We start from the raw sequence: 25,536 nt of genomic DNA, 5'->3' as shown, positions 1-25,536 counted from the left end.
ATGAGTCATCCATATTTCACACCGTCGGTTGTTCATGGATATGGTACCCCGCACACAACTGGTATGTCTTTCACTCCTTCAATGTCAAATAAACCTGCAACTCTGACTTTTGTCCCAGAGACTCAACTTTCCGACCGTGAATCCCCAATTGAGGTGATCAATTTAGAAAAGACGATTTCAAATGCTGAGGGTACAAGAAAGCGTTCAAGTTGGACAAAGGTTGAAGACGAGGTCTTAGCGAGAAGTTTTGTCACTATCAGTGATGATCCAATAATCGGCAATGATCAAAAGGCGGATGCTTTTGGGGGATGGGTTGCAAGCTACTACAATGAGAATCTTCCCCTAGGTTCAAACACCAGAAGTGCAAATGTTATACGGTCACATTGGCACAATACAATCCAAAAGAAGGTATATCGATTCAACGCAAATTACAATAGTATTTATAGTTCATATCGAAGTGGTCACAGTGATGAAGATATATTGATATTTGCGTACGAAAAATATCTATCCGAAAACAATGGTGTTGCATTCAATCTCGAACATGTGTGGAGAATTATCAAAGACCGTCCAATGTTTACTCCATAGCCCGCTGATCACTTTGTGGCCACAAAGAAGACGAGGACCTCAAAGTCGGGAGCAAGCAACACCTCCTCCAACCAAGATGTGAGTACCTGGATTATGAAGATACTCGTCCAATGGGGCAAAAGGCAGCAAAAAGAAAGGAAAAAAGACAAAATAAAATCGACCATGGAGGACTTGACAATAAACTACAACAATATTATCACAAAGTTCACTGAGTACACAAGCGTGAAGAAGTCTGAAGTCGATTTGAAACAAAAACAACTCGAAGTAGAGGAGATTAAGGCAAAAGCTGCATTGTCCAAATCTGAAGCTAAGAATCGTCGCTTGAAGTTGAAGGAGTACGAAATATTGAACAAAGACACCTCGCAGATGACAAAGGAGCAGCTTATCATACATGAATGTCTATGCAAGGATATTAGGTCAAGATGGAATATCTAAATTGTTTACTTAACGTTCATTTTCTAGTATCATTATATTTTCGAGTGATTGTAATTTTTAATTATTGTATTTCTCATTTCTAATAATGTGATTTTTAATTATTATAATTTTGTAAAATAGTCATTATAAACAAGTCGTTGGAAATTAGCTGTTACAACTAGCCGTTGGAAACTAGCTGTTACAACTAGCCATTGCAAACTAGGCGTTACAAACTTACCGTTGCAAATTAGTCGTTGCAACACGACGTTGCATACTAGTCATTGCAAACTAGCCGTTGCATGAGAAAAACAATATATATAGACCATCATACCATTTCTCAGACACATATACTAAAATGTATTTCCTCCAAAAATGTCTCATTCTACAGGCAGCTCTAGCTCAAGTTCCAGCTCGACAAGCGAAGACGAAGCCCATGTTGAAATCGATGAGCAAGCTTATGATCCGGGTGAAGAACTGATGTTATTGGTTCTTCAACAACACCAACAACTTATGGAAGCATATCAGAGGAGGGGCACGCGCAGAAGAAGGTTCGTCCAAAGAAATCGTGAAGCCGGGCATGAGAGACTCGTCAATGATTATTTCTCTATAACCTCGGAGTATCACGATGAAATATTTCGAAGACGATTTCGAATGCGAAGAGAGTTATTCCTCCGCATAGTGAATACATTAGAGAATCATTCAACATTTTTTCAACAAAGGGATGATGTTGTACGACGAAAAGGGTTGTCACCACTACAAAAATGCACCACTATGATTCGTCAACTGGCTTACGGAGTCCCCGCCGATCATCTTGATGAGTACCTACGTATGGGTGAATCAACTGCCATCAGGTGCCTTTTCAAGTTCTACGAATACGTTGTTGAAATATTTAGTTATAGGTACTTGAGAAGGCCAAATGTTAATGATGTTCAACATCTTCTTCAAATGCATGATGAGAGACATGACTTTCCTGGCATGTTAGGTAGCCTTGATTATATGCACTGGAAATGGAAAAATTGTCTAGTTACTTGGAAAGGTCAATTTACAAGGGGACATGTGTCACGCCCCGGGGGAGTCCCTGTCCGAAGAAATTTCGGCAGCACCTCCCCTGTACGGGTGACAATCTGAAGCATTCTACAATGCCCTCAGGGCCACATATACATCGGCCAACACGGCCGGAACAATAACAATAATATAATGCAATCACCCACGCAGTTAATAATTAACAAAGTAGAACAGTGATAAGAAGACTCAAAAACAACCCTACTCAACTACACCCATAAAGCTCAAAACCGATATCCTACTCCACTACACTCGTAAAACACAAATCATAATGAACTTACCTCTTCTGCCATCCAGGCAGGCGTGTAGCAAAACACATCCAATCCAAACCCATCGACAAATAAGAATCCATACAAGATCCAAATTATTAAAACAGAACAAGTCTAAACATAGTCTAAACAAGAAAAACTAAAAGATCATCACACGTCCTCGTGGACTGCAGGGGACTAGCGACTGGAACTCTCCAGACAGCATCAACCTGAAAATAGCAACGGAGGAGGGTGTGAGTCTAACACTCAGCGGGTAACAACTGATATGCATAATAAAGAAAATAACAAACAACACTAATCATACGTACAGTCTCCTAATACAAGAAAGATAAATGCAACTGAAACAAGCAGGAGAAAACTGTACTAACCAGGACTAGGGTATAAGTACAACAAGGTCGTCAGACCGAAAGTGTCATAAATCCTGTATGCATATCAATCATATGCATCCATATAAATACAGCAAGTAAATACAGCAAACACAAGCAATAAATGCATCATGCATATGATGCAAATGTCATGGTCACCCCTGACGCCAGTCAGCCATCTCACACACAATGGTGGGACCGAGTGGGTAGGGCTGTGATAACCGTGCACTCTGATATCACTACTCCTGATGAGTGACCGAGTGGACGGGATGCTGTCGGAGTACACCTATCCTCCTACCCCAAATCATAAATGGGGGAGTTCAATGCTCTCATCTCCCGGTACACGATGACGGGGAGGAATCTCTGCCAGCTACCACGTTGCGCCACACTACCCATGAGTGGACCAACGGAGCCAAACAGAGTTCAACCGCCTGCCGGCTACCACGCTGCTACACTAAACCAGCGGAGCCAAACAGAGCAGAACCGTCTGCCGGCTACCACGCTGAGTCACCAGACCAACGGAGCCAAACAGCAGAACTGCCACACACCTGTCTGATATACCACTAACCCATGAGTGGTGGTGTGTACAGATACATGTAACTGGCGATGTGCTCGACAATAATGGAGCAAACTATCGTACAACATGCAATCATGCGAGATGATGCATGACACTAAACATGGCTGTTGGTGCAACATCCCTCAGGTCAAGGTTGACCTGGTTGACCAAGCTGAGTCTTGGTTTGAGTTTAGATGTTTGACAATAAGATATTGATTGAAGAAGAGTCAAGTAGGTCAAGGGAGTGACCGGATACTTGACTGGGAAGTCCTAGTGAGTGAAGCTAGGCAGATGGAAAGTCCTAGTGAGTGAAGCTAGGCAGATGGAAAGTCCTAGTGAGTGAAGCTAGGCAGATGGAAAATCCTAGTGAGTGAAACTAGGTGAAAGTCCTGGTGAGTGAAGCCAGGCAAGGGAAAATTCAGATGGATCAAGGATGATCGGACATCTGGTGTTGGGAAGTCCAAGTAGGTCAAAGGATTGACTGGATACTTGGCATGAGGAAATCCAGATGGGTCAAGGTTGACCAGACATATGGTGGAAGTCCAAGTAGGTCAAGGGAGTGACCGGATACTGCACGACTAGAAAAGTCCAAGTGGGTCAAAGGATTGACCGACACTTGGTGAAGTCCTAGCAGGTCAAAGGAGTGACCGGATGCTAGGCATGATGTACCAACGGGTCAAGGTTGACCGGATGTTGGTTTGGAGTCTTGGAACTTGGTTTTGGGCAAAACCAAGTGCTGGATTGATGGATCGATCCACGGATCGATCGTGGATCGATCCAGTGCTTTCGAATCAGAAGCTCGGATCGATCCGTGGATCGATTCAGATGTCCCAATCGATCGGTGGATCGATTGGGACGCGGCTAAGCGCCGGATCGATCCGTGGATCGATCCAGCGTTTTCCAGAGCACAGAGGCGCTGGATCGATCCGTGGATCAATCCAAAGCCTCCCGATCGATTGGGAACATTTGAATCGATCGGGTTCCGACCGTTGGCGTCGATTTAAGCTGCAGGCGTGCGATGGCTGCGGCATCTCTTCACCGATCTCTCGCCAACTTCTCCACAGCGCTCTCAAAGATCAGATCGCCAGTTCTTGAAGGATCTTGGACACTTTCCAAGTCAAGAGGCGGATCAAAGGCAAGAGAGAAGCTAGGGTTAGGGTTTTCTGTACTCATTGTAAGCTTTGTGCTTGTGTTTTGTTTCCCTTTCCTTTCTTCTTGTACTGAGAGTCTTGTAGGGCTTCTCCGCCCTCGGTAGTTACCGAAAAGGAGTGTTTTCATAGTGGAGGGTGCGTGCGTGGTGTGAATCCTTGGACTAGTCACCTCTTGTGAGGTGGATATCAAGTAAACCAACCTTGTTAGCGTTGTGTGATTTGTTTCTGTATTTTCCGCTGCACATCTTAGAAGAAACGAGCAACGCCGAGCAACGAGCACGCGACGAGCTATTCACCCCCCCCCCTCTAGCTACTTTTGGTCATAACAAGTGGTATCAGAGCGAGGCCGCTCTTCACCGGAATCATCGCCGGAAGGGTCAAGCATAACAAGAAAAGCTAGAGGGTGAAGAAGTTGGAGCAAATTCTTCAAGTTCAAGACTTTATCAAGCTCAACTTCAAGATGCAATTCCAAGATGGACTTGGATTTGACACAAGGGTGGCTCCACCATACACTTCTACGAGTTTCGATTCTTGGAAATCAAGAATCGAAAATTTTCTTATGATGGAGATAGAGCAATGGTTTGCTCTAATGGAAGGCTTCAAGGCTCCAAGAAATTCAAAGGGTAAAGTTCTCAAGAGGAGCAAGTGGAGCCAAGAGCAAGTCCAAAGGTGCGAGGCTAATGACAAAGTGACCAAGCTTTTGGTCAATTTATTGCCAAGCACCATCCTTTGCAAAATTGGAGAATTTGAAGATGCAAAGGAATTATGGAGCAAATTGGACAAGCTTCATGAAGAGATCCCCTCCACTGTACAAGATCATGAAGAATCCAGAGAGGGTGACTCTTTGGAGCAAGACCAAGAGGAGGACTCCGAGGTTGAGAGATGCTCAACCTCCGAAGAAGAGGAAATCCAAGAAGCTTCATCCTCAAGGGAATGCAACGAAGAGAACAAGGAGGGAGCATACTCCTTGTTTCATGTTCAAGATGATGAAGCCTCCACCTCTAGGATTGAGGGGGAGCAATCCTTGGTGACGCCGGATCAAGAAGAAGGAGAAGCTTCGACATCCGGGTCAAGTGAAGAAGAAGAAGGTGGTGCCACCTCCGAAATTCAAGAAATAGCAAATGGAGGAGGAAGTGCCATCCCTACACAAGAAGATATAAATGTTTCAATTAAAAATAAAAATCATATAATATGTTTTGAGTGTAGGGAAAGTGGGCACTACAAGAGCAAGTGTCCCAACTTGGCCAAGAAGAAGGACCAAGTGGCAAAAAGGGCAAGGAGAAGCCCAAGGAGACCATCCCCGGAACAAAAAGGAGCAAGGAGCACATTGTGTGTTTTTCTTGCAACCAAAAAGGGCATTACCGAAGTCAATGCCCCAAGGGGAAGAAGATGGTCAAGGCTCAAGGAGGCATTAGTCAAGGGGGAGCCTCCAAGGTAAAGAAGAAGGTAACATTTATTGAGCCTACCCCTTTACATTATGGTAAAAAGCATGATAGTTCTAACTTTTATCATTTTAATGCAATTTACCATAAGAATAGGAAGCATGAGGGCTTTAAGGAAAAGCATGTGGCCCTACATACCAAAACTACTACACCTAAGGCTAGGAATGTAGGTAAAAGTCTAGGCAAGAACTCTAAGGATTGTAGCTACAAGCCTAGAAACAAAAATGCTCATGAACTTAATGGAAAAACAAAAACTAAGGACTTAGTGATGGAAAATCAAGTCTTGAGGTCAAGACTTGATAAAATGGAAAAGATCCTAAAAAGGATGAAAAATATCCTATTAGGGCAAAAAGAGCATAACCTAGGTTTAGGGGTACAAAAGCCATCCAATGGCCATAGAGGTTTGGGATACAAACCAAAGGCTAAGAAGGATGTGCCCTCTTACCATAGAGTTCCATATACTTATGGAACAAACCCTAGGTCTAGTGGTCAAGCCAAAAATACTAGGGAAGTCATCCCTAAGAGTATTTTTGCAATAAATGTGACTAAGGCTTCTAAGAAGTCTAAGAAAGTCACAAACAAGGTCACAAGGGAGGCTATCCCTAGAGTTGACCTAGAAAGTGTGACCAAGGCCTCCAAGAAGCCAAACAAGGTCACTAGGAAGGTATCTAGGGAAGTTATCCCTAGTGAATACCGAGAGCATCCAAGGAGCACCAATAGGTGTTGGGTTCCTAGGAGCATCTTTTCTACCCCATAGATGGGTTAGAGAGTGTCAACTCCGATTAGAAGGGTAGTTAACCCAACTTTGAGGAAATTGACACTCAAGGAGCATTTTCAAGGTTTTTGTTAACCTTTGAAAATGAAATGAAATTATTATTTACTCCTTGAAAGAGTAAAATGTGCCTAATGGTGGAAGAATTGATTTTAATCTTAAATGGCACATATTGGGAAATTCATAAGAACTACCAAGTTGGGATTTTGGTATGCTCTTAGGAAATTTAAGGCAATCCGGCCCTTAATTTAACTGTGCTACTCTTGTGGAAAAATGAAATATGCCAACATTTGAGGAATATGCTTAATTTCAATTGGCATAAATTAATCAAGGGAAGTAGAAATGCCAATTTAGGCTTTGGCATTTTCATGAAGCACTTTAGGGCAATCTAGGTTTAAGTTGTAAGTTTAGCTAAGATTTCAAGGATACTTAGATAGTTAATCTAGGTATATTTTATTTAGGCTAAATCTTGCCATGATTGTTTGTCTATCATATGCCATGACATCATGTCTATTTTTGCATTCATGTTTTATTATGCAAAATCCAAAAATACCATGTCATGACATTCATACATCATGTAGTTATAGGAATCTTTCTTTTGAAAGTTATTTTATTTTGATGTATGCCATAACATTATCATGCATTAGTTTAATTCCTTGTAATTAAGGACAAATGGCATTTAACAACACTTATTAACGAGTGACATCCTAGGTGGATGTCTAATATCTCTAAAATGCCTAGATAGATATGCATGATCCCTAGTTCAGGGCAAAACCAAAATCTACATCTCACAAAGACTATAAGGTGACTTGTATATGGTTTAGTGCACATTAGATACAAGTGAGATGTTAGGATGATGAACAAAGCTTAAGATGTTGATTTAGTGTATTCTTTTGAGTTTTTAGGTTCATCAAAACACATAGTTATGTGTTTTTCCCATCATTGGGAAAGCTAATGTACAAGTCATGTGCATTATGCCCAAGGAAAATGATGGGATATTGGTTTTGAAAATGTTTTTAAAATGTTTTTGGAAAACCTTGGTGAAGACTATCTTTTGATAGTAATCACCATTGAATAGTTAGACACAAACTTGAAGAAAACGCTAAAATTTTTGCAAGTTTTCAAGTTTGTGTCAATCTTTGAAAATATGAAGTATCTTCATAGAAAACTATTTTTCCATGATTAAGTATGCCCTAAATAATGTCTACACGAAATTTCATGATTTTTGGATTTTTGTAGAATTTTCTAGGGGTTTCTGAAGTTGGCTGAATTTAAAATTCAGCAACTATCAGAGGCTCCGATCGATCCATGGATCAATTGGAGTGCCTGAATCGATCCGTGGATCGATTCAGAAGGCAACTCTTGCGAGCAGAAGCTCGTTGGATCGATCAGCCGATCGATCCACACATCCTGAATCGATCAGTGGATCGATTCAAATAGGTTGAATCGATTGGAACCCAACTCCAATCGATCCAGGACGCTGATTTTGGCTGGGAATGTCTGATTTCAGCACTCTAAACCTATTTTAGTCTAGGTAACCATTCCAAACCCTTAAAATATATTTGTATACATAAAAAGGGTGTTTTCGTGTTGAAAATAAGGATGGAATGGTTAAGGAAGACTTCATTGAAGTTTAGGTTGAGGTTTGTTTCAAATTTTGAACATTTGAACCTCAAAACTTCTAAATCTGGGTTTCCTAAAGGTTTAGGGATTCCAAGTCATTGTTGGTGCAATGACAGAAGTTACCACCATGTCTTTAGGGGGAGGGACTCTTTAAAGGCATGAAAATTATTTTTCATGAACCTTGGAAGGTGGTTAACCTTCTTTAAAGAAAATGCTCATGAACGAGCTTTTGAACTTGAAATGGGGAGTGGATATCCTCATTATTTCAAGTGGAAACTCAAGTGGTTAGAAAATGCTCAAGGTTGGGTATTTGTCTACATTGAGGGAGAAGTTAAGGATAAATGAAGGGTATGGGACCTTCATTGTCGTGTTGATCACAACGAGTGATGTTGTGAACAACGATGAGCAACTCTTCAGGGGGAGAGTTGTCAACAAATGGATTTGTTGATGTATACCCAAAATTGGGGCATGGGTTGATGTGTGCCCAAAGATGGGTTGATGTGTTTTATCAGTAGGGGGTTTGATGTGTGCCAATAGGGGGAGAATGAAAGAACTTGTGAATGGGAGTAAGTTAGGCTTTCATTACCTAGAGGGAGTTTGCCCTCTTAGGGGGAGAATGAAGAGTCTAACTTATGTGTTCATTACCTAGTGGCATGAAGAATGAGGCTATGGGATTAGCTTAACTTACATGTGGTATTGTAAGTGTTATTGTGGTATTGTCAAACATCAAAAAGGGGGAGATTGTTGGTGCAACATCCCTCAGGTCAAGGTTGACCTGGTTGACCAAGCTGAGTCTTGGTTTGAGTTTAGATGTTTGACAATAAGATATTGATTGAAGAAGAGTCAAGTAGGTCAAGGGAGTGACCGGATACTTGACTGGGAAGTCCTAGTGAGTGAAGCTAGGCAGATGGAAAGTCCTAGTGAGTGAAGCTAGGCAGATGGAAAGTCCTAGTGAGTGAAGCTAGGCAGATGGAAAACCCTAGTGAGTGAAACTAGGTGAAAGTCCTGGTGAGTGAAGCCAGGCAAGGGAAAATTCAGATGGATCAAGGATGATCGGACATCTGGTGTTGGGAAGTCCAAGTAGGTCAAAGGATTGACTGGATACTTGGCATGAGGAAATCCAGATGGGTCAAGGTTGACCAGACATATGGTGGAAGTCCAAGTAGGTCAAGGAGGACCGACCACTTGGCATGAGACGGTAAGTCCTAGTGGGTCAAGGTTGACCGGATGCTAGGCATGATGTACCAACAGGTCAAGGTTGACCGGATGTTGGATTTAGGGACCCTAGACTTGGTTTAAGTAAGTTAAGGGGAGACCAATCGATCAACCTTTGAACAGTGATTCGATCGATCAGATCGATGGATGGATCGATCAGTGGATCGATCCAGGCTTTTCCCAGCGAACAGAAAGCCTCTGGATCGATCCGTGGATCGATCCAGATGTCCCAATCGATCAGTGGATCGATTGGGACGCGGCTGCTTCGCGCGATAAGCGCTGGATCGATCCGTGGATCGATCCAGGCGTTTTTCCTAGAGCACAGAGGCGCTCTGGATCGATCTGTGGATCGATCCAAAGCCTCCCCGATCGATTGGGAACATTTGAATCGATCGGGTTCCGACCGTTGGCGTCGATTTAAGCTGCAGGCGTGCGATGGCTGCGGCATCTCTTCACCGATTCACTCCAGATCTCTCGCCAACTTCTCCACAGCGCTCTCAAAGATCAGATCGCCAGTTCTTGAAGGATCTTGGACGCTTTCCAAGTCAAGAGGCGGATCAAAGGCAAGAGAGAAGCTAGGGTTAGGGTTTTCTGTACTCATTGTAAGCTTTGTGCTTGTGTTTTGTTTCCCTTTCCTTTCTTCTTGTACTGAGAGTCTTGTAGGGCTTCTCCGCCCTCGGTAGTTACCGAAAAGGAGTGTTTTCATAGTGGAGGGTGCGTGCGTGGTGTGAATCCTTGGACTAGTCACCTCTTGTGAGGTGGATACCAAGTAAACCAACCTTGTTAGCGTTGTGTGATTTGTTTCTGTATTTTCCGCTGCACATCTTAGAAGAAACGAGCAACGCCGAGCAACGAGCACGCGACGAGCTATTCACCCCCCCTCTAGCTACTTTTGGTCCTAACAATGGCAATATCCATACATAAATATAAAATGTGTACCATAGGACAATGGATCAAATCAATGGTACACAGATCAGATAATGTATCAAAAACCCTAGGTCCTGATCATAATATATAACATGATTGTGTCACTACCCCTATAAGCATGTATGATCAGATAAGCACTAACATGATGTGCATAACAAATAAACAAACAAGCATGTAACAGATCGGGTAGTGATCAACCGAAGCAAATGAGGAACACAATCATTGCTATTTGTTAAAAACATTACTATGCATATCAAATGACATAAAGTCAAAGTACCCGCCTCCAATAGAAAAGTCCGAACCGGTAATCGAGATACTCGTCTCGCGTCAAAATCCTGTGATATCAAACAGATAATGTATTTAGCTATATAACTAAATAAAAAATCTTCAAACCTATTTAATAATCTTATCCTTCCTTAAAATGGAATTGATCCCATGTAACAAAACAAAGCAATGGATTAAATTTAATACTAATCCAATTCTATACACATCTTACCCTAATCGAGATCTGCAACAACTCGGTGAAGGATCTCGATACAGCCGCTAACCCCTGTCAGAATTAACGCCCCTATCCTATTATGAACTTGTGTAGTAATCAACAGGAATTGCCTCAGCCAAAAATTTGTAACCCTACTCCTTACCTCAATTCACAGTCGTGCTGGTGCTGGAAAGAGTGACTGCCGGATCCAAGAAAACCCAACAACAAAGTAGCCTCTTTGCTGGACTCACATCACGATCACAGAATCTCACTTCACTGGAATCAACCGAATCACAAAGAAAGCAAGAGGTCAACACCACATAAGGATCAAGTACCCGATTCACCAATTAGGGCAGAAACCCTACCTCTGTGCTCTGAGCCCCAACTCGACGTCGGTGATCTAGGGTTGAGATCCTTTGATGGTGCGACAGCAACTCACAAAGAGGGAGAGGCTCGACAGTAAAGAACTAGGGCACGAAAAGGGCAGATCAAGAGAGACTAGTGAAGGGTTCTGCTGGGATGCGTCCGTGTGGAGGTTGCCGAGGAAGAGAGGGGAAACGGGCGGCGCTGTCGTGTGGAGGACGAAGGGATCCGGAGAAGGGCTCGACCGGAGGTGGCTCGAGCGTTGCAACGGGAGGGTGACAGTGGGTTGGCGGTGGCAGATCGTCGCCGGCGCTTGGGGAAGAGAATGAGCGGCAGTGGCTTCGGGTGGAGGAGATAGTGAGACCGGAAATTGGGGCATAGTGAGGAGCAGCGCAATAGGGAAGAAGAAGAAGAAGGATTGGAGAATAAGTGTTGCTAGAGTTTTTGTACACTGGTGGGGAAGAAACCGTCGAGCGACGTCGGTTAGGGCACGGTGGAGATGGCGTCGGGCGAGGCTCGGGCACACGACGTCGAAGAGGAAACGAAGGAGAGAAAAAGAAAAATAAAAATAAATAGGAAATAGGAAAAAAAATAAAAATAAAACTTTTCCTCCTTAAAACGGGATAGTTTAAACAGACTTTTCCGGGCCTCGTTTTTATCTCCGTTAACTCGTCCATACGAGCTTCGAAAAATTCCCGAAAAATTTCTAAAAATTCCGGAAAATTCTCTTATTATTATCTATCCTTTTTTCCGGTATTTTACATTCTCCCCCACTAATAAAAAATTTGGTCCCCAAATTTCGTTATCTACCATCAGCAAATACTAACAACAGGTAAAGAGTATAAATGTTGAACGGTAAATTAAATCACATACCTCAAGTGAAAAGATGGGGGTATCGAGCTCGGATCGTATCTTCGAGCTCCCAAGTAGCCTCCTCGTCCGAATGATACTGCCATCCGACTTTAACCAATCAGATAGTCTTGTTCCGCAATTGACGCTCCTTCCGATCCAAAATCCGTACCGGAACCTCCTCATAAGTGACGTCAGGCTGAACTGGAACTGAGACATCTGTCAGCACATGTGTCGAGTCGGGTACGTATCTCCTCAGCATATATACGTAGAATACATCGTACACGCCTGCCAGGGATGGTGGTAGTGTCAGTCGGTAAGCTACTGCTCCAATACTCTCCAGGATCTGGAAATGGCCAATGTACCGCGGAGCTAGCTTACCTCTGAAGTCAAATCTCTTCACCCCTTTCGTGGGTGAAACTCGCAGAAAAACATGATCACCAATAGAGAACTCCAAAGGTCTGCGTCTCCGATCAGCATAACTCTTATGCCGATCCTGCGCCTCTGACATCCTCCATCTGATAGTACGGACCAACTCTGCCTCATACTGAGCTCTATAAGGTCCCAACAACTGGGCCTCCCCAACCTCATCCCAGAGGGTGGGTGTCCGACAAGGCCTACCATACAACGCTTCATATGGTGCCATCTGGATAGTCGAATGAAAGCTGTTGTTATAGGCGAACTCTACCAATGGCAAATGGTCCTCCCAACTGCCTCCAAAATCTAATACACACGATCTCAGCAAGTCCTCTAGAGTCTGAATGGTCCTCTCTGACTGTCCATCTATCTACGGATGGAAAGTTGTACTAAATTGGAGCTGAGTGCCCAAGGCCTGCTGCAGACTCTGTAAGAAACGAGACGTGAACCGGGGGTCTCTGTCCAAAATAATAGTCAAAGGGGCACCATGTAATCTGATGATCTCTTGGCAATACAGATCTGCCAATCGATCCAGGGAATCTGTCCTCCAGATCGCTAAGAAGTGCACAGATTTGGTTAATCGATCAACGATTACCCAAATCGCGTCATGGCCTCGTCGTGACCTCGGCAAACCCACCACAAAATCCATAGAAATATGTTCTCATTTCCACTCAGGAATAGGAATCCGCTGAAGTAACCGGCAGGTCTCTGGTGCTCAGCCTTCACCTGCTGACAGACAAGACAACTAGCTATAAATTCCGTGATGTCTTTCTTCATACTGTTCCACCAGTAGGAACGCCTCAAATCTCGATACATGCGGGTCCCGCCTGGGTGGATCGCAAATCGAGAGCGATGAGCCTCCTGAAGTAGCTCCTGTAAGACCGGATGAGATTGAGGTACGCATAATCTGCCTCGGAAATATATAATACCCTCCTTGTCTCGTGTGAACTCGGTCTGCTGCCCGAAAGCTATCTGGCTGCCAATGAACTGCAAATGCTGATCACCAGCCTGGGCCTCTCGGATCCTCGTCCTGATCGACGACTGAGCAACCATGGTAACAAGAATACCCTGCTCTGTCTGTCCCTGCTCCTCAAGGTCTAACTCGGAGAAATCCTGAACCAAATCTGTAACTGAAACTCGGTGGCAAGCCAAAGTCCTTCTGGACTTCCTGCTGAGTGCATTGGCAACCACATTAGCTTTCCCCGGGTGATAACTAATGGTACAATCATAATCCTTCAGGAACTCGATCCATCTCCTCTGTCGGAGATTAAGTTCCTTCTGAGTAAAAATATATTTGAGACTCTTATGATCAGTGAGAATCTCAAATGTAATGTCGTACAAATGATGCCGCCAAAGCTTCAGAGCAAAGATAATGGCAGCTAACTCCAGATCATGAATTGGGTAGTTCTTCTCATGCTCCTTCAACTGTCGAGAAGCATAGGAGACTACTATGCCGTGCTGCATCAGAACAGCGCCCAAACCCTTAAGAGACGCGTCGGTGTAAAGTATAAATCCATCCTCTCCAGAAGGTAAAACCAAAACTAGAGCCGACACTAATCTCCGCTTCAGCTCCTGAAAGCTGGTCTCGTAATCCTCGGACAACGTGAACTTCACGCCTTTCCTGGTAAGGTGTGTCAGCAGCATAGCAATACGCGAGAAACCCTCGACGAACCGTCTATAATATCCTGCTAATCCCATAAAACTACGGATCTCCTGTACTGATTTTGGCTGCTCCCAACTGGTGACAGCCTCGATCTTCTCAGGGTCTACTGAAATACCTCTGCTCGAGACCACATGTCCCAGAAAACCGACTGAGGATAGCCAGAATGCACACTTGCTGAACTTTGCATATAGCTGATGTCGTCGAAGAGTCTTCAAAACTGTGCGAAGATCCTGCGCATGTTCCTCCTCGGAACGTGAGTAAACCAATATGTCATCGATGAAAATGATAACAAAATGATCAAGATACTCCATAAAGATGCGGTTCATCAAATCCATAAATACCGCTGGAGCATTGGTAAGTTCAAATGGCATTACCAAAAACTCATAATGACCGTACCTGGTATGGAAAACTGTCTTCGGAATATCAGATTCTCTGACTCTCAGCTGATGATATCCGGATCGTAGATCAATCTTAGAATACACTGATCTACCTCTGAGCTGATCAAACAAATCCTCGATCTGTGGTAAGGGGTACTTATTGTTAGGACCAAAAGTAGCTAGAGGGGGGTGAATAGCTCGTCGCGTTCGCTCGGTGGTCGGCGTTGCTTGTTCCTTCAAAGATGTGCAGCGGAAATACAAAGAAACAATTACACAACGCTAACACGGTTGGTTTACTTGGTATCCACCTCACAAGAGGTGACTAATCCAAGGATCCACACCAACACACACACCCTCCACTATGAATAACACTCCTTTATGGTAACTACCAAAGGCAGAGAAGCCCTACAAGACTCAACACAAGAAAAGAAGGAAAGGATACAAGAAATACAAGCTTACAAGCTTACAATGAGTACAAACCCTAACCCTAGCTTCTCTTCTTTGCTTTGATCCGCCTCTTGACTTGGAAACCTTCCAAGATCCTTCAAGAACTGGCGATCTGAGCTTTGTGAGTGCTGTGGAGAAGCTGGCGAGAGATCTGAGATGAATCTGCGAAGAGATGCCGAAGGAATCGTGCGCCTGCGGCCTTTATCGACGCCAACGGTCGGATCCCGATCGATTCGAATGTTCCCAATCGATCGGGGAGGCTTTGGATCGATCCACGGATCGATCCAGAGCGCCTCTGTGCTATGGAAAAACGCCTGGATCGATCCACGGATCGATCCAGCGCTTATCGCGCGAAGCAGCAGCGTCCCAATCGATTCACTGATCGATTGGGACATCTGGATCGATCCACTGATCGATCCAGAGGCTTTCTGTTCGCTGGGAAAGGCCTGGATCGATCCACTAATCGATCTAGTACTTGGTTTTTGCCCAAAACCAAGTCCCAAGCCTCTCAAACTAACATCCGGTCAACCTTGACCTGTTGGTACATCATGCCTAGCGTCTGGTCACTCCTTTGACCTGCTAGGACTTCCCACCAAGTGTTTGGTCAATCCCTTTGACCTATCTGTATTTCCTCGTGCCAAGTATCCAGTCAATCCTTTGACCTACTTGGACTTCCCAACACCAGATGTCCGATCATCCTTGATCCATCTGGATTTTCTCTTGCCTGGCTTCACTCACCAGGACTTTCACCTAGCTTCACTCACTAGGGCTTTCACCTGGCTTCACTCACCAGGACTTTCAATCTGCCTAGCTTCACTCACTAGGACTTTCCTTCTGCCTGACTTCACTCACCAGGACTTCCATTCTACCTAACATCCCAGTTAGGACTTCCCAGTCAAGTATCCGATCAACCTTGACCTACTTGACTCTTCTTCAATCAATTTCTTATTGTCAAACATCTAAACTCAAACCAAGACTCAGCTTGGTCAACCAGGTCAACCTTGACCTGAGGGATGTTGCACCAACACTTATTTCTGACGATCACTGTATTCAGCTGTCTATAGTCAATACATAATCTTAGTGTACCATCCTTCTTCTTGACAAACAATACTGGAGAACCCCATGGAGAAACACTAGGATGAATAAATCCCCTGTCTAAAAGCTCCTGGAGTTGAACCTTCAGCTCGTTCAACTCTTTTGGTGTCATACGATCAGGAGCTTTCGATGCCAGCGCGGTCCCCAGAATCAGCTCAATAGCGAACTCCACTTGCCTTCTAGGAGGCAAACCTGATAGCTCCTCTGGAAATATATCTGGGTACTCTCGGACTACTGGCACATCGGAGAGCTGTGAACTACTGCTGTCGTCAGTACTAATCAAAGATAGCAAAAAACTCTGACATCCATGCGACAGTAGCTTCTAAGTCTGAATCACCGAAATGATCGATATGTCGTCGTCTCTGATGCCAGTGAAATCCCACGAGGGTTGGCTCGAAGGCTGGAATGTGACCACCCTCGTTTGGCAATCAACATTGGCATGATATGCTGACAAACAGTCCATGCCAAGAATAATATCAAAATCGACCATTTCCAATACTAAGAGATCTATCGTAAGTATCATATTGCCAAAATCTAACGGGCAACCTCTGACCTCCTGGGTGACATCCAATGTATCACCGGACGGTAGAGAGACTGTCAGTCACTGTAGTCTAATAGTGGGTAATCTACCAATCTCCCGCATAAAGGTACAGGATATAAGTGAATGTGAGCTACCAGTATCTATCAGCATATCAGCAGATAATGCATAAATGGAAATCGTACCGCAGAAAATGGATCCATCAGCTCGCTACGCATCCTCTCTGGTGACCGCATGAATACGCCCAGTCTCTGGCGAAGGAAGAGGTGGTAGCGCTGCCTGCGACTGCTGCGTCTGGGCAGGAGCCTGCCACTGAGGCGATACTGGATACTGTGCCAGAGAAGTCTGAGAGGGCAGCGATTGATACTGTACCGATGGTTGGGACTGCGTCTGATACTGAGCCTGTGGTTGGGGCTGCAGCTGATACTGCCCCCGAGTCAGATAATGAGGTCCCGGAACAGAGCTCTGGGGTACTATGGGAGTACTGGGGTACTCCTGTCCGAGCATGCCAAATGCAGCTGCTGCAGGGGGAGCAATCCGCTGCTGGCCATGCGAAGGTTGGGCTCTTTGCCGTCCTAGATAAGTTTCGGACTAACTGAACTGTCCTTCATAACCAGACCCTCCTGAAGTCATATGCTGAGTCTTCTGCGAACAATCTCGGCTCTAATGCTCAGGCAGTTTGCAATGAAAGCAAACTGACTGTCCCAGAGAGCAGGCTGGGATGATGTGATCTCTGGACCCACATCTGAAACTGCGAATGTCACTAGCGGGTTGTTTCTGGTTCTACTGTGGAGACCGGAAACGTCCTGAGGAAGACTGCCCTAACTTCTGAGGCCTACGAAATACCCCAGAAGTACCCTGACCTGACCGACTGTGACCACTCTGCTGCTGTGTAGCCTGTGGCTGCTGGATCTGTCCAGACGTTTGACCAGGCTGCTTCCTTTTTCTGTCAGAAAACGCTCTCTGCTGAGCTAACTCAATCATGAGGGCTCTGTCCAACGTCTCCAAATAAGATGCGCTACCAAGACCGGCAAGCCTTACTTGCAAATGTCCATCCAACCCCTGAATGAACTGCTGCATATGTGAACTGTCCTCAACAACTAGCTTTGGATAAAATCTGGCCAATTTGTCAAACTTTGCATTATACTCTGTCACCGACCGGTTGTTCTGTCGCAGACTCAAAAAATCCTGCCGGCGAGCCATCTGATAAGCTCGTGGGAAGAAGTGGCTCTCAAAAGCCTCTCTGAACCTGACCCAAGTAATGTTCTGCTCGCCGATGATGGAACGCTGAGTAACCCACCAGGTGTCGGCCTTGTCCCGTAAGTGAAAAGCAGCCAGCTCTGCTTTCTCCCACTCGGAGCAAGCCATATAGAAGAAGGTGCGCTCCATAGTCTCTATCCATAACAGGGCCACACTCGGATCAAGGTCTCCTCGGAAGAGTGTAAATCGACTCTTCATCGACTCTGCTAATGCTGGGATCCAAGCTCGTGCCGCGACAATGCCAGTGAGATGTGACGGGACGGCGGCAGGAACTGGCGGAAACACTGGAGCTGATGCTACAGGTGGTGCCGCTGAATAGACCGGGGGAGGTACTCCCGGTGCTGCTGCATAGACTGGAGCATATGTCGCCGGTGGCACTGCAGGGTCAGCATAGGTGGTTGCGGCTGGATGCATGGTAGATAGTGGTACCGAATGTGGAGCAACCGGTATCGCTGGTGCCAGTGCTGCTGGGTACACCGTAGGTACTGAGTGCACAGGTGCCACTAGTGTCGGGTACACGGTAGGTCCAGGTGGCGGTGGTGTCGGGTACGTCGTAGGCTGGGCCGGAGCAGGTGTGGGGTATGTCGGTAGTATCCCTGGTGGTACCGTAAATACAGTAGGGATGGGTACACTCGGTACAGCCGAGGTAGGTACCTCTATAGGAGCCATCGGAGGCTGAGAGCCCAACGCGCCCGCAGTATCCTGAGTCTGTCCCTAACTGACAGGCTCAACAACAGTAGGCATCTCTGGTAAGTCCAGAGATCCCAAGGTCCTCGTACGTGGTCGTCTAGCACCACGTCTCGCAGCTATTCGAGTAGATCTCCTCATATCTGTTAAGTTATATCACAGATATTACTACAAGTATAATAATTATAAAATAAACATCATACCTATTTGCTGTCTGGAGATGTTCCGTCGTTGTCCAGTCCCCAAATTGACCTCAAAATTTCGAACGAGAAAATTACGGAAACCTATACAAATCCGAAACAAAAGTCCAAAACATAAACATAATGGAAATCCGTGCTAATCCGAAATGAATACCCAGTTTGACTCGCAAACCTGGGCTAACCCAAATATCCAGAACACCAAAACCAGGTATCATAACCTGCTCTGATACCAATTCCAATAAATTGGTATCAGATAAATCTCAAAATCCGTAACACGAAAATCAAAACAAGTATCGCCAACTTGGCTCTGATACCAAATAAATTGTCACGCCCCGGGGGAGTCCCTATCCGAAGAAATTTCGACAGCACCTCCCCTATACAGGTGACAATTTGAAACTTTCTACAATGCTCTCAGGGCCATATATACATCGGCCAACACGGCCGGAACAATAACAATAATATAATGCAATCACCCACGCAGTTAATAATTAACAAAGTAGAACAGTGATAAGAAGACTCAAAAATAACCCTACTCAACTACACCCATAAAGCTCAAAACCGATATCCTACTTCACTACACTCGTAAAACACAAATCACAATGAACTTACCTCTTCTTCCATCCAGGCAGGCGTGTAGCAAAACACATTCAATCCAAACCCATCAACAAATAAGAATCTATACAAGATCCAAATTATTAAAATAGAACAAGTCTAAACATAGTCTAAACAAGAAAAACTAAAAGATCATCACACGTCCTCGTGGACTGCAGGGGACTAGCGACTGGAACTCTCCGGACAGCATCAACCTGAAAATAACAACGGAGGAGGGTGTGAGCCCAACACTCAGCGGGTAACAATTGATATGCATAATAAAGAAAATAACAATAAGCACTAATCATGCGTACAGTCTCCTGATACAAGAAAGATAAATGCAACTGAAACAAGTAGGAGAAAACTGTACTAACCAGGACCACGGTATAAGTACAACAGGGTCGTCAGACCGAAAGTATCATAAATCCTGTATGCATGTCAATCATATGCATCCATATAAATGCAGCAAGTAAATGCAGCAAACACAAGCAATAACTGCATCATGCATATGATGCAAATGTCATGGTCACCCCTGACGTCAGTCAGCCATCTCACACACAATGGTGGGGCCGAGTGGCTAGAGCTGTGACAACCGTGCACTTTGATATCACTACTCCTGATGAGTGACCGAGCGAACGGGATGTTGTCGGAGTACACCTATCCTCCTACCCCAAATCATAAATGGGGGAGCTCAATGCTCTCATCTCCCGGTACACGATGACGGGGAGGAATCTCTGTCGGTTACCACGTTGCGTCACACTACTCATGAGCGGATCAACGGAGCCAAACAGAGTCCAACCGCTTGCCGGCTACCACACTGCTACACTAAACCAGCGGAGCCAAACAGAGCAGAACCGTCTGCCGGCTACCACGCTGAGTCACCAGACCAACGGAGCCAAACAGCAGAACTGCCACACACCTGTCTGATATATCACTAACCCATGAGTGGTGGTGTGTACAGATACATGTAACTGGCGATGTGCTCGATAATAATGGAGCAAACTATCGCACAGCATGCAATCATGCGAGATGATGCATGACACTAAACATGGCAATATCCATAACAGCATAGCAATATCCATACATAAATATAAAATATGTACCATAGGACAATGGATCAAATCAAGGGTACACAGATCAGATAAGGTATCAAAAACCCTAGGTTCTAATCGTAATATATAACATGATTGTGTCACTACCCCTATAAGCATGTATGATCAGATAAGTACTAATATGATATGCATAACAAATAAACAAACAAGCATGTAACAGAACGGGCAGTGATCAACCGAAGCAAATGAGGAACACAATCATTGCTATTTATTAAAAATATTACTATGCATATCAAATGACATAGAGTCAAAGTACCCACCTCCAATAGAAAAGTCTGAACCGGTAATCGAGATACTCATCTCGTGTCAAAATCCTGTGATATCAAACAAATAATATATTTAGCTATATAGCTAAATAAAAATCTCCAAACCTATTTAAAAATCTTATCCTTCCTTAAAATGGAATTGATCCCATGTAACAAAACAAAGCAATGGATTAAATTCAATACTAATCCAATTCTATACACATCTTACCCTAATCGAGATCTGCAACAACTCGGTGAAGGATCTCGATACAGCCGCTAACCCCTGTCAGAATTAACGCCCCTATCCTATTATGAACTTGTGTAGTAATCAACAGGAATTGCCTCAGCCAAAAATCTGTAACCCTACTCCTTACCTCAATTCACAGTCGTGTTGGTGCTGGAAAGAGTGACCGCCGGATCCAAGAAAACCCAATAGCAAAGTAGCCTCTCTGCTGGACTCACCTCACGATCACAGAATCTCACTTCACTGGAATCAACCGAATCACAAAGAAAGCAAGAGGTCAACACCACATAAGGATCAAGTACCCGATTCACCAATTAGGGCAGAAACCCTACCTCTGTGCTCTGAGCCCCAACTCGACATCGGTGATCTAGGGCTAAGATCCTTTGATGGTGCGGCAGCAACTCACGAAGAGAGAGAGGCTCGGCAGTAAAGAACTAGGGCACGAAAAGGGCAGATCAAGAGAGACTAGTGAGGGGGATCTGCCGGGATGCGTCCGTGCGGAGGTGGCCGAGGAAGAGAGGGGAAACTAGCGGCGCCGTCGTGTGGAGGACGAAGGGATCCGGAGAAGGGCTCGACCGGAGGTGGCTCGAGCATTGCAACGGGAGGGTGACAGTGGGTTGGCGGTGGCAGATTGTCGCCAGCGCTTGGGGAAGAGGATGAGCGGCAGTGGCTTCGGGTGGAGGAGACAGTGAGAGTGGAAATTAGGGCACAGTGAGGAGCGGCGCAATAGGGAAGAAGAGGAAGAAGGATTGGAGAAGAAGTGTTGCTCGAGTTTTTGTACACTGGTGGGGAAGAAACCGTCGAGCGACGTCGGTTAGGGCACGGTGGAGATGGCGTCGGGCGAGGCTTGGGCACACGACGTTGAAGAGGAAACGGAGGAGAGAAAAAGAAAAATAAATAGGAAATAGGAAAAAAAAAATAAAAATAAAACATTTCCTCCTTAAAACGGGGTAGTCTAAACAGGCTTTTCTGGGCCCCATTTTTATCCTCGTTAACTCGTCCATACGAGCTCCGAAAAATTTCCAAAAATTTCAAAAAATTTCCTTATTATTATCTACCCTTTTTTCGGTATTTTACAACATGGGTCACCAATAATCATACTTGAAGCGGTCGTGTCTCATGACTTGTGGATATGACATGCATTTTTTGGGGTCGCCGGTTCACGTAACGATATTAACGTGTTATATGAATCTCCCATATTCAACGACGTCTTGCAAGGAAGTATGTCGGAGATTAATTTCATGGTGAACGACACTGCATATACGAAGGGCTATTAATTAACAGATGGAATATATCCCGAGTGGGCTACTTTTGTTAAGGCTTTTCCTTGCCCGGAGGATCCCAAGAGGAAGTTGTTTAAGGAAAGACAGGAGTCTACAAGAAAAGATGTTGAACGGGCATTTGGGGTGCTCCAATCTCAATGGACGATTGTCAGAGGTCCAGCTCGGTATTGGTATAGGAAAAAGTTAAAACAAATCATGTTAGCATGCATTATTTTGTATAATATGATTGTTGAGGATGAGGGAAGTCACGTGACAAATTGGTACAACGAAGAAGGTGACGAACCTGCACAACCTATCCATGGCTCAAACCGAGGATTTTAGGATTATCTTCGAACAAATTCTGAGCTACGTGACACTCCAGTTCATTACCAACTTCGCGCCGACTTAGTTGAGCATATCTGGGGGCAATACAACAACAATCCGTGAATTAATATTTAAAATAAATTTTATTTTCCTAACTTTATAATTTTAGGTGTTCAATTGTAATTTCGTTTTCACAACTTTATAATTTTAGGTGTTTAGTTGTAATTTTATTTTCCCAACTTTATAATTTCATTTTCCTAACATTGTAATTTCGTTTTTCACAAACATCTATTTTATTTAATAAATATATTTAAAAAATTAATATTATTTTTAAAAAATAATAAAATTATATTTTTAAACGTAAGATTATTATTAAAAATAATAATAATAATTTAAATATTTTAAAACATATATAAAACATATTTATTTAATATGATATAATGTTAAAATGAGTAAGTGGACTGTGGGACCCATGAATAATGAGTATTAACGTTAAAAGGGTTGTGGGTGAAAGAAGGATGTTGTTGTAACTAGTATGTGGCAGTGGGCCCCATGCTTTTTGATGAAGTGGTGGGTGTTATAACGTTAGAGCATTGTGGATGCTTTTAGCCTAGTACTACTTGACTGTGACCATGCTATCAACCAGCAACACGTGTTGATGTGCAAGCACAAGAGCCATTTGGGTGAAAGGAAACTCTCTCGGTGAGAACCGGAATGTGTAGTCAACCATCGTCATTTTGACCCACTACCACATAGTTCTCTCCCTCGATAGGCAGGTGATGCAGATGCATTTAGGGCCAAGGAAATTAGGAAGCAAGGAGAGGGTAATGGTCCGTCGCCTCACGGAGGCAGACGTCAATGTCGCCCCTGTCGCTCTACAGGCACGCCTTCGCTCTCTAGCCTTCACCGTCGAACACACATGCCGTCACAAGGGACTCTCTTTCTACGAGCTCATGCGCTGTCTCCTCCTCTCCTCTCTCTCTCTCTCTCGATGCTCGAAGTCATCTCCAACCAACGCTGTTATCACCTCTGGCCAACGTCGCTGCTACCTCCTGCCATTGTCGCCTCACAACCATCGCTACGGGCCAAGCCACAGCCACACACACCGTATTGCTTGCCTCTCATGCGAGCCGCTCCCCTCACACTAGTAGCCTCGTCGCCTCCGACTAACACTGCCAGCCACGAACGACCACGCCCGACTTGTACCATCGCTCTCCTCCTTTCCAGCGATGCCTCCTTCTCTCACACGCACTAGCAACCCATACACGCCATAGTCAACCATCGCCATCACGTCATAGTCGGTCACCGCACTGCGACCTCAACCAAATGCCACCTCTATTTCTATATTCTCACTGGCCACTACGACCCCACGCTTCTCCTCGCCCTCACGATGATTTCGACGGCTGTTGTTGCTATTTTCGATCTTCACGCCACCGTAGATTAGTTTCGACTTTCAAACCGATATTGTATTCTGGCATACATGCCGCTATCACATGTTGGCCAATGAGTCATTATTATGGCCCACCTATAAGCCATTGTTATACTCCGGCCCATGGCTCCCCAGATTTAACTCATTATTCGGCTCATATTCATCTACTCTTTTGGATCATAACGACTCGATCAGCATTACGACCAGCTTATCGGTCTACCAGCTCGATCCATGTCTCAGACTCCTGAGTCGTTCGACCAATTTATAAGCGAGCATACCCTCGCACCATATCCCAGACTCCAGAGCTGTTTGGTCGGGTTATAAGCGAGCATGCTCTCGTGCCATGTTCCAAACTCTCGAGTCATTCGGCTGGGTTATAAGTGAGCATGCTCTCGCATTTATATTCCATACTCCCGAACTGTTCAGCCGAGTTATAAGCGAGCATGCTCTCACGCCATGTCCCAGACTCCCGAGCAGTTCAACTGGATTATAAGCGGGCATGCTCTCTCCCCATATTCCAAACTCCTGAACCGTTTAGCCAGGTTATAAGGGAGCATGCTCTCACGCCATATTCCAGATTACCAAGCCTTTCAGTCAAGTTTTAAGCGAACTTATTCTCACATTCATATTCCAGACTTCTGAGTCATTCGAGCAGGTTATAAGTGAGCATGCTCTCATGACATGTCCTAGACTCTCAAGTCATTCAGTCGGGTTATAAGCGAGTCTACCCTCGCGTTTATATTTCAGATTCCCGTGCAATTTAATTGGGTTATAAGTAAACCTACTCTCAGACTAGACTATTGCTACCTGTAGAATCGGAAAGACGCTAGGAGGAGGAGGGGGGGGAGGGGGGAGGGGGGGGGGGGGGGGGGGGTGAATAGCAATCGTTGAAAATTGCGACTAAAAATAGGTACGCAACGGATGAATAAAAGACAATGCTAACAAGGCCAAGTTTTACTTGGTTCGAAGTCTTCGACGACTCCTACTCCAAGGTCCGCACTCGTTGAGTGATTTCGTTGGGCAATCACTATTAGTTCACAAAAAGTGTTACAAACGTTGAGTACAAGAACTAGAAATAATAAAGTTACTAACAAATAGAAAGGAAACAAAATGCAGTCTCTCATTCTGCGAACTTGGGAATAGCCTTTCAGTGTTGTCGGAGCCTTTTTGGAGTAGCACTTGAATATGAAAGTCGTAATCATTGATATTATGAAGCTCTTGGTCGAATGCCTTTATATACACCCATTCCGAGCGCCTAGAACCCCTCCAGGCGCATGGACCACGTGGCTTGGCCAGTCGACGCGCTCCACATCAGCTTCTGGATAAGATTTTAGGTCCGGGCGCCGGACCACCCGGGTGCCCACGACACCCACCCGGGCAAGACTGGTTCTGGCACCCGGATCAACTCCAAGGGCTTGAACTCTGGGCACCCGAACTCTCCATTTCTTTAGAAGCTTCTTCCCTGCAAAAAAGTTAATCCAGGTAATAGAAATATATTTAACACATAAAACAGAGTTAGCACAACATAATAAAACAGTAGTAATAATTAGATCCTATCTCCTCGAAATTAGGAT

The 25,536-nt window shown here is 44.7% G+C and overlaps 1 protein-coding gene across 1 annotated transcript; it reads left to right on the top strand.

Annotated features, from left to right (window-relative positions):
- Positions 1-585, top strand: LOC122042374 (glutathione S-transferase T3-like). The gene has a single exon (XM_042602463.1). It carries the CDS (start codon positions 1-3, stop codon positions 583-585), a length of 585 nt encoding a protein of 194 aa, XP_042458397.1.
- The last annotated feature ends 24,951 nt before the right edge of the window (positions 586-25,536 follow it).

This window comes from Zingiber officinale, chromosome 1B (genome assembly GCF_018446385.1).
Source record: "Zingiber officinale cultivar Zhangliang chromosome 1B, Zo_v1.1, whole genome shotgun sequence".
Classification (NCBI taxonomy): domain Eukaryota; kingdom Viridiplantae; phylum Streptophyta; class Magnoliopsida; order Zingiberales; family Zingiberaceae; genus Zingiber; species Zingiber officinale.
This window is presented reverse-complemented; position numbering and strand designations above follow the sequence as displayed.

What these genes read in the sequence shown, in the direction of transcription:
- LOC122042374 (XM_042602463.1), top strand. Translation starts at nt 1, where the DNA reads ATGAGTCATCCATATTTCACACCGTCGGTTGTTCATGGATATGGTACC.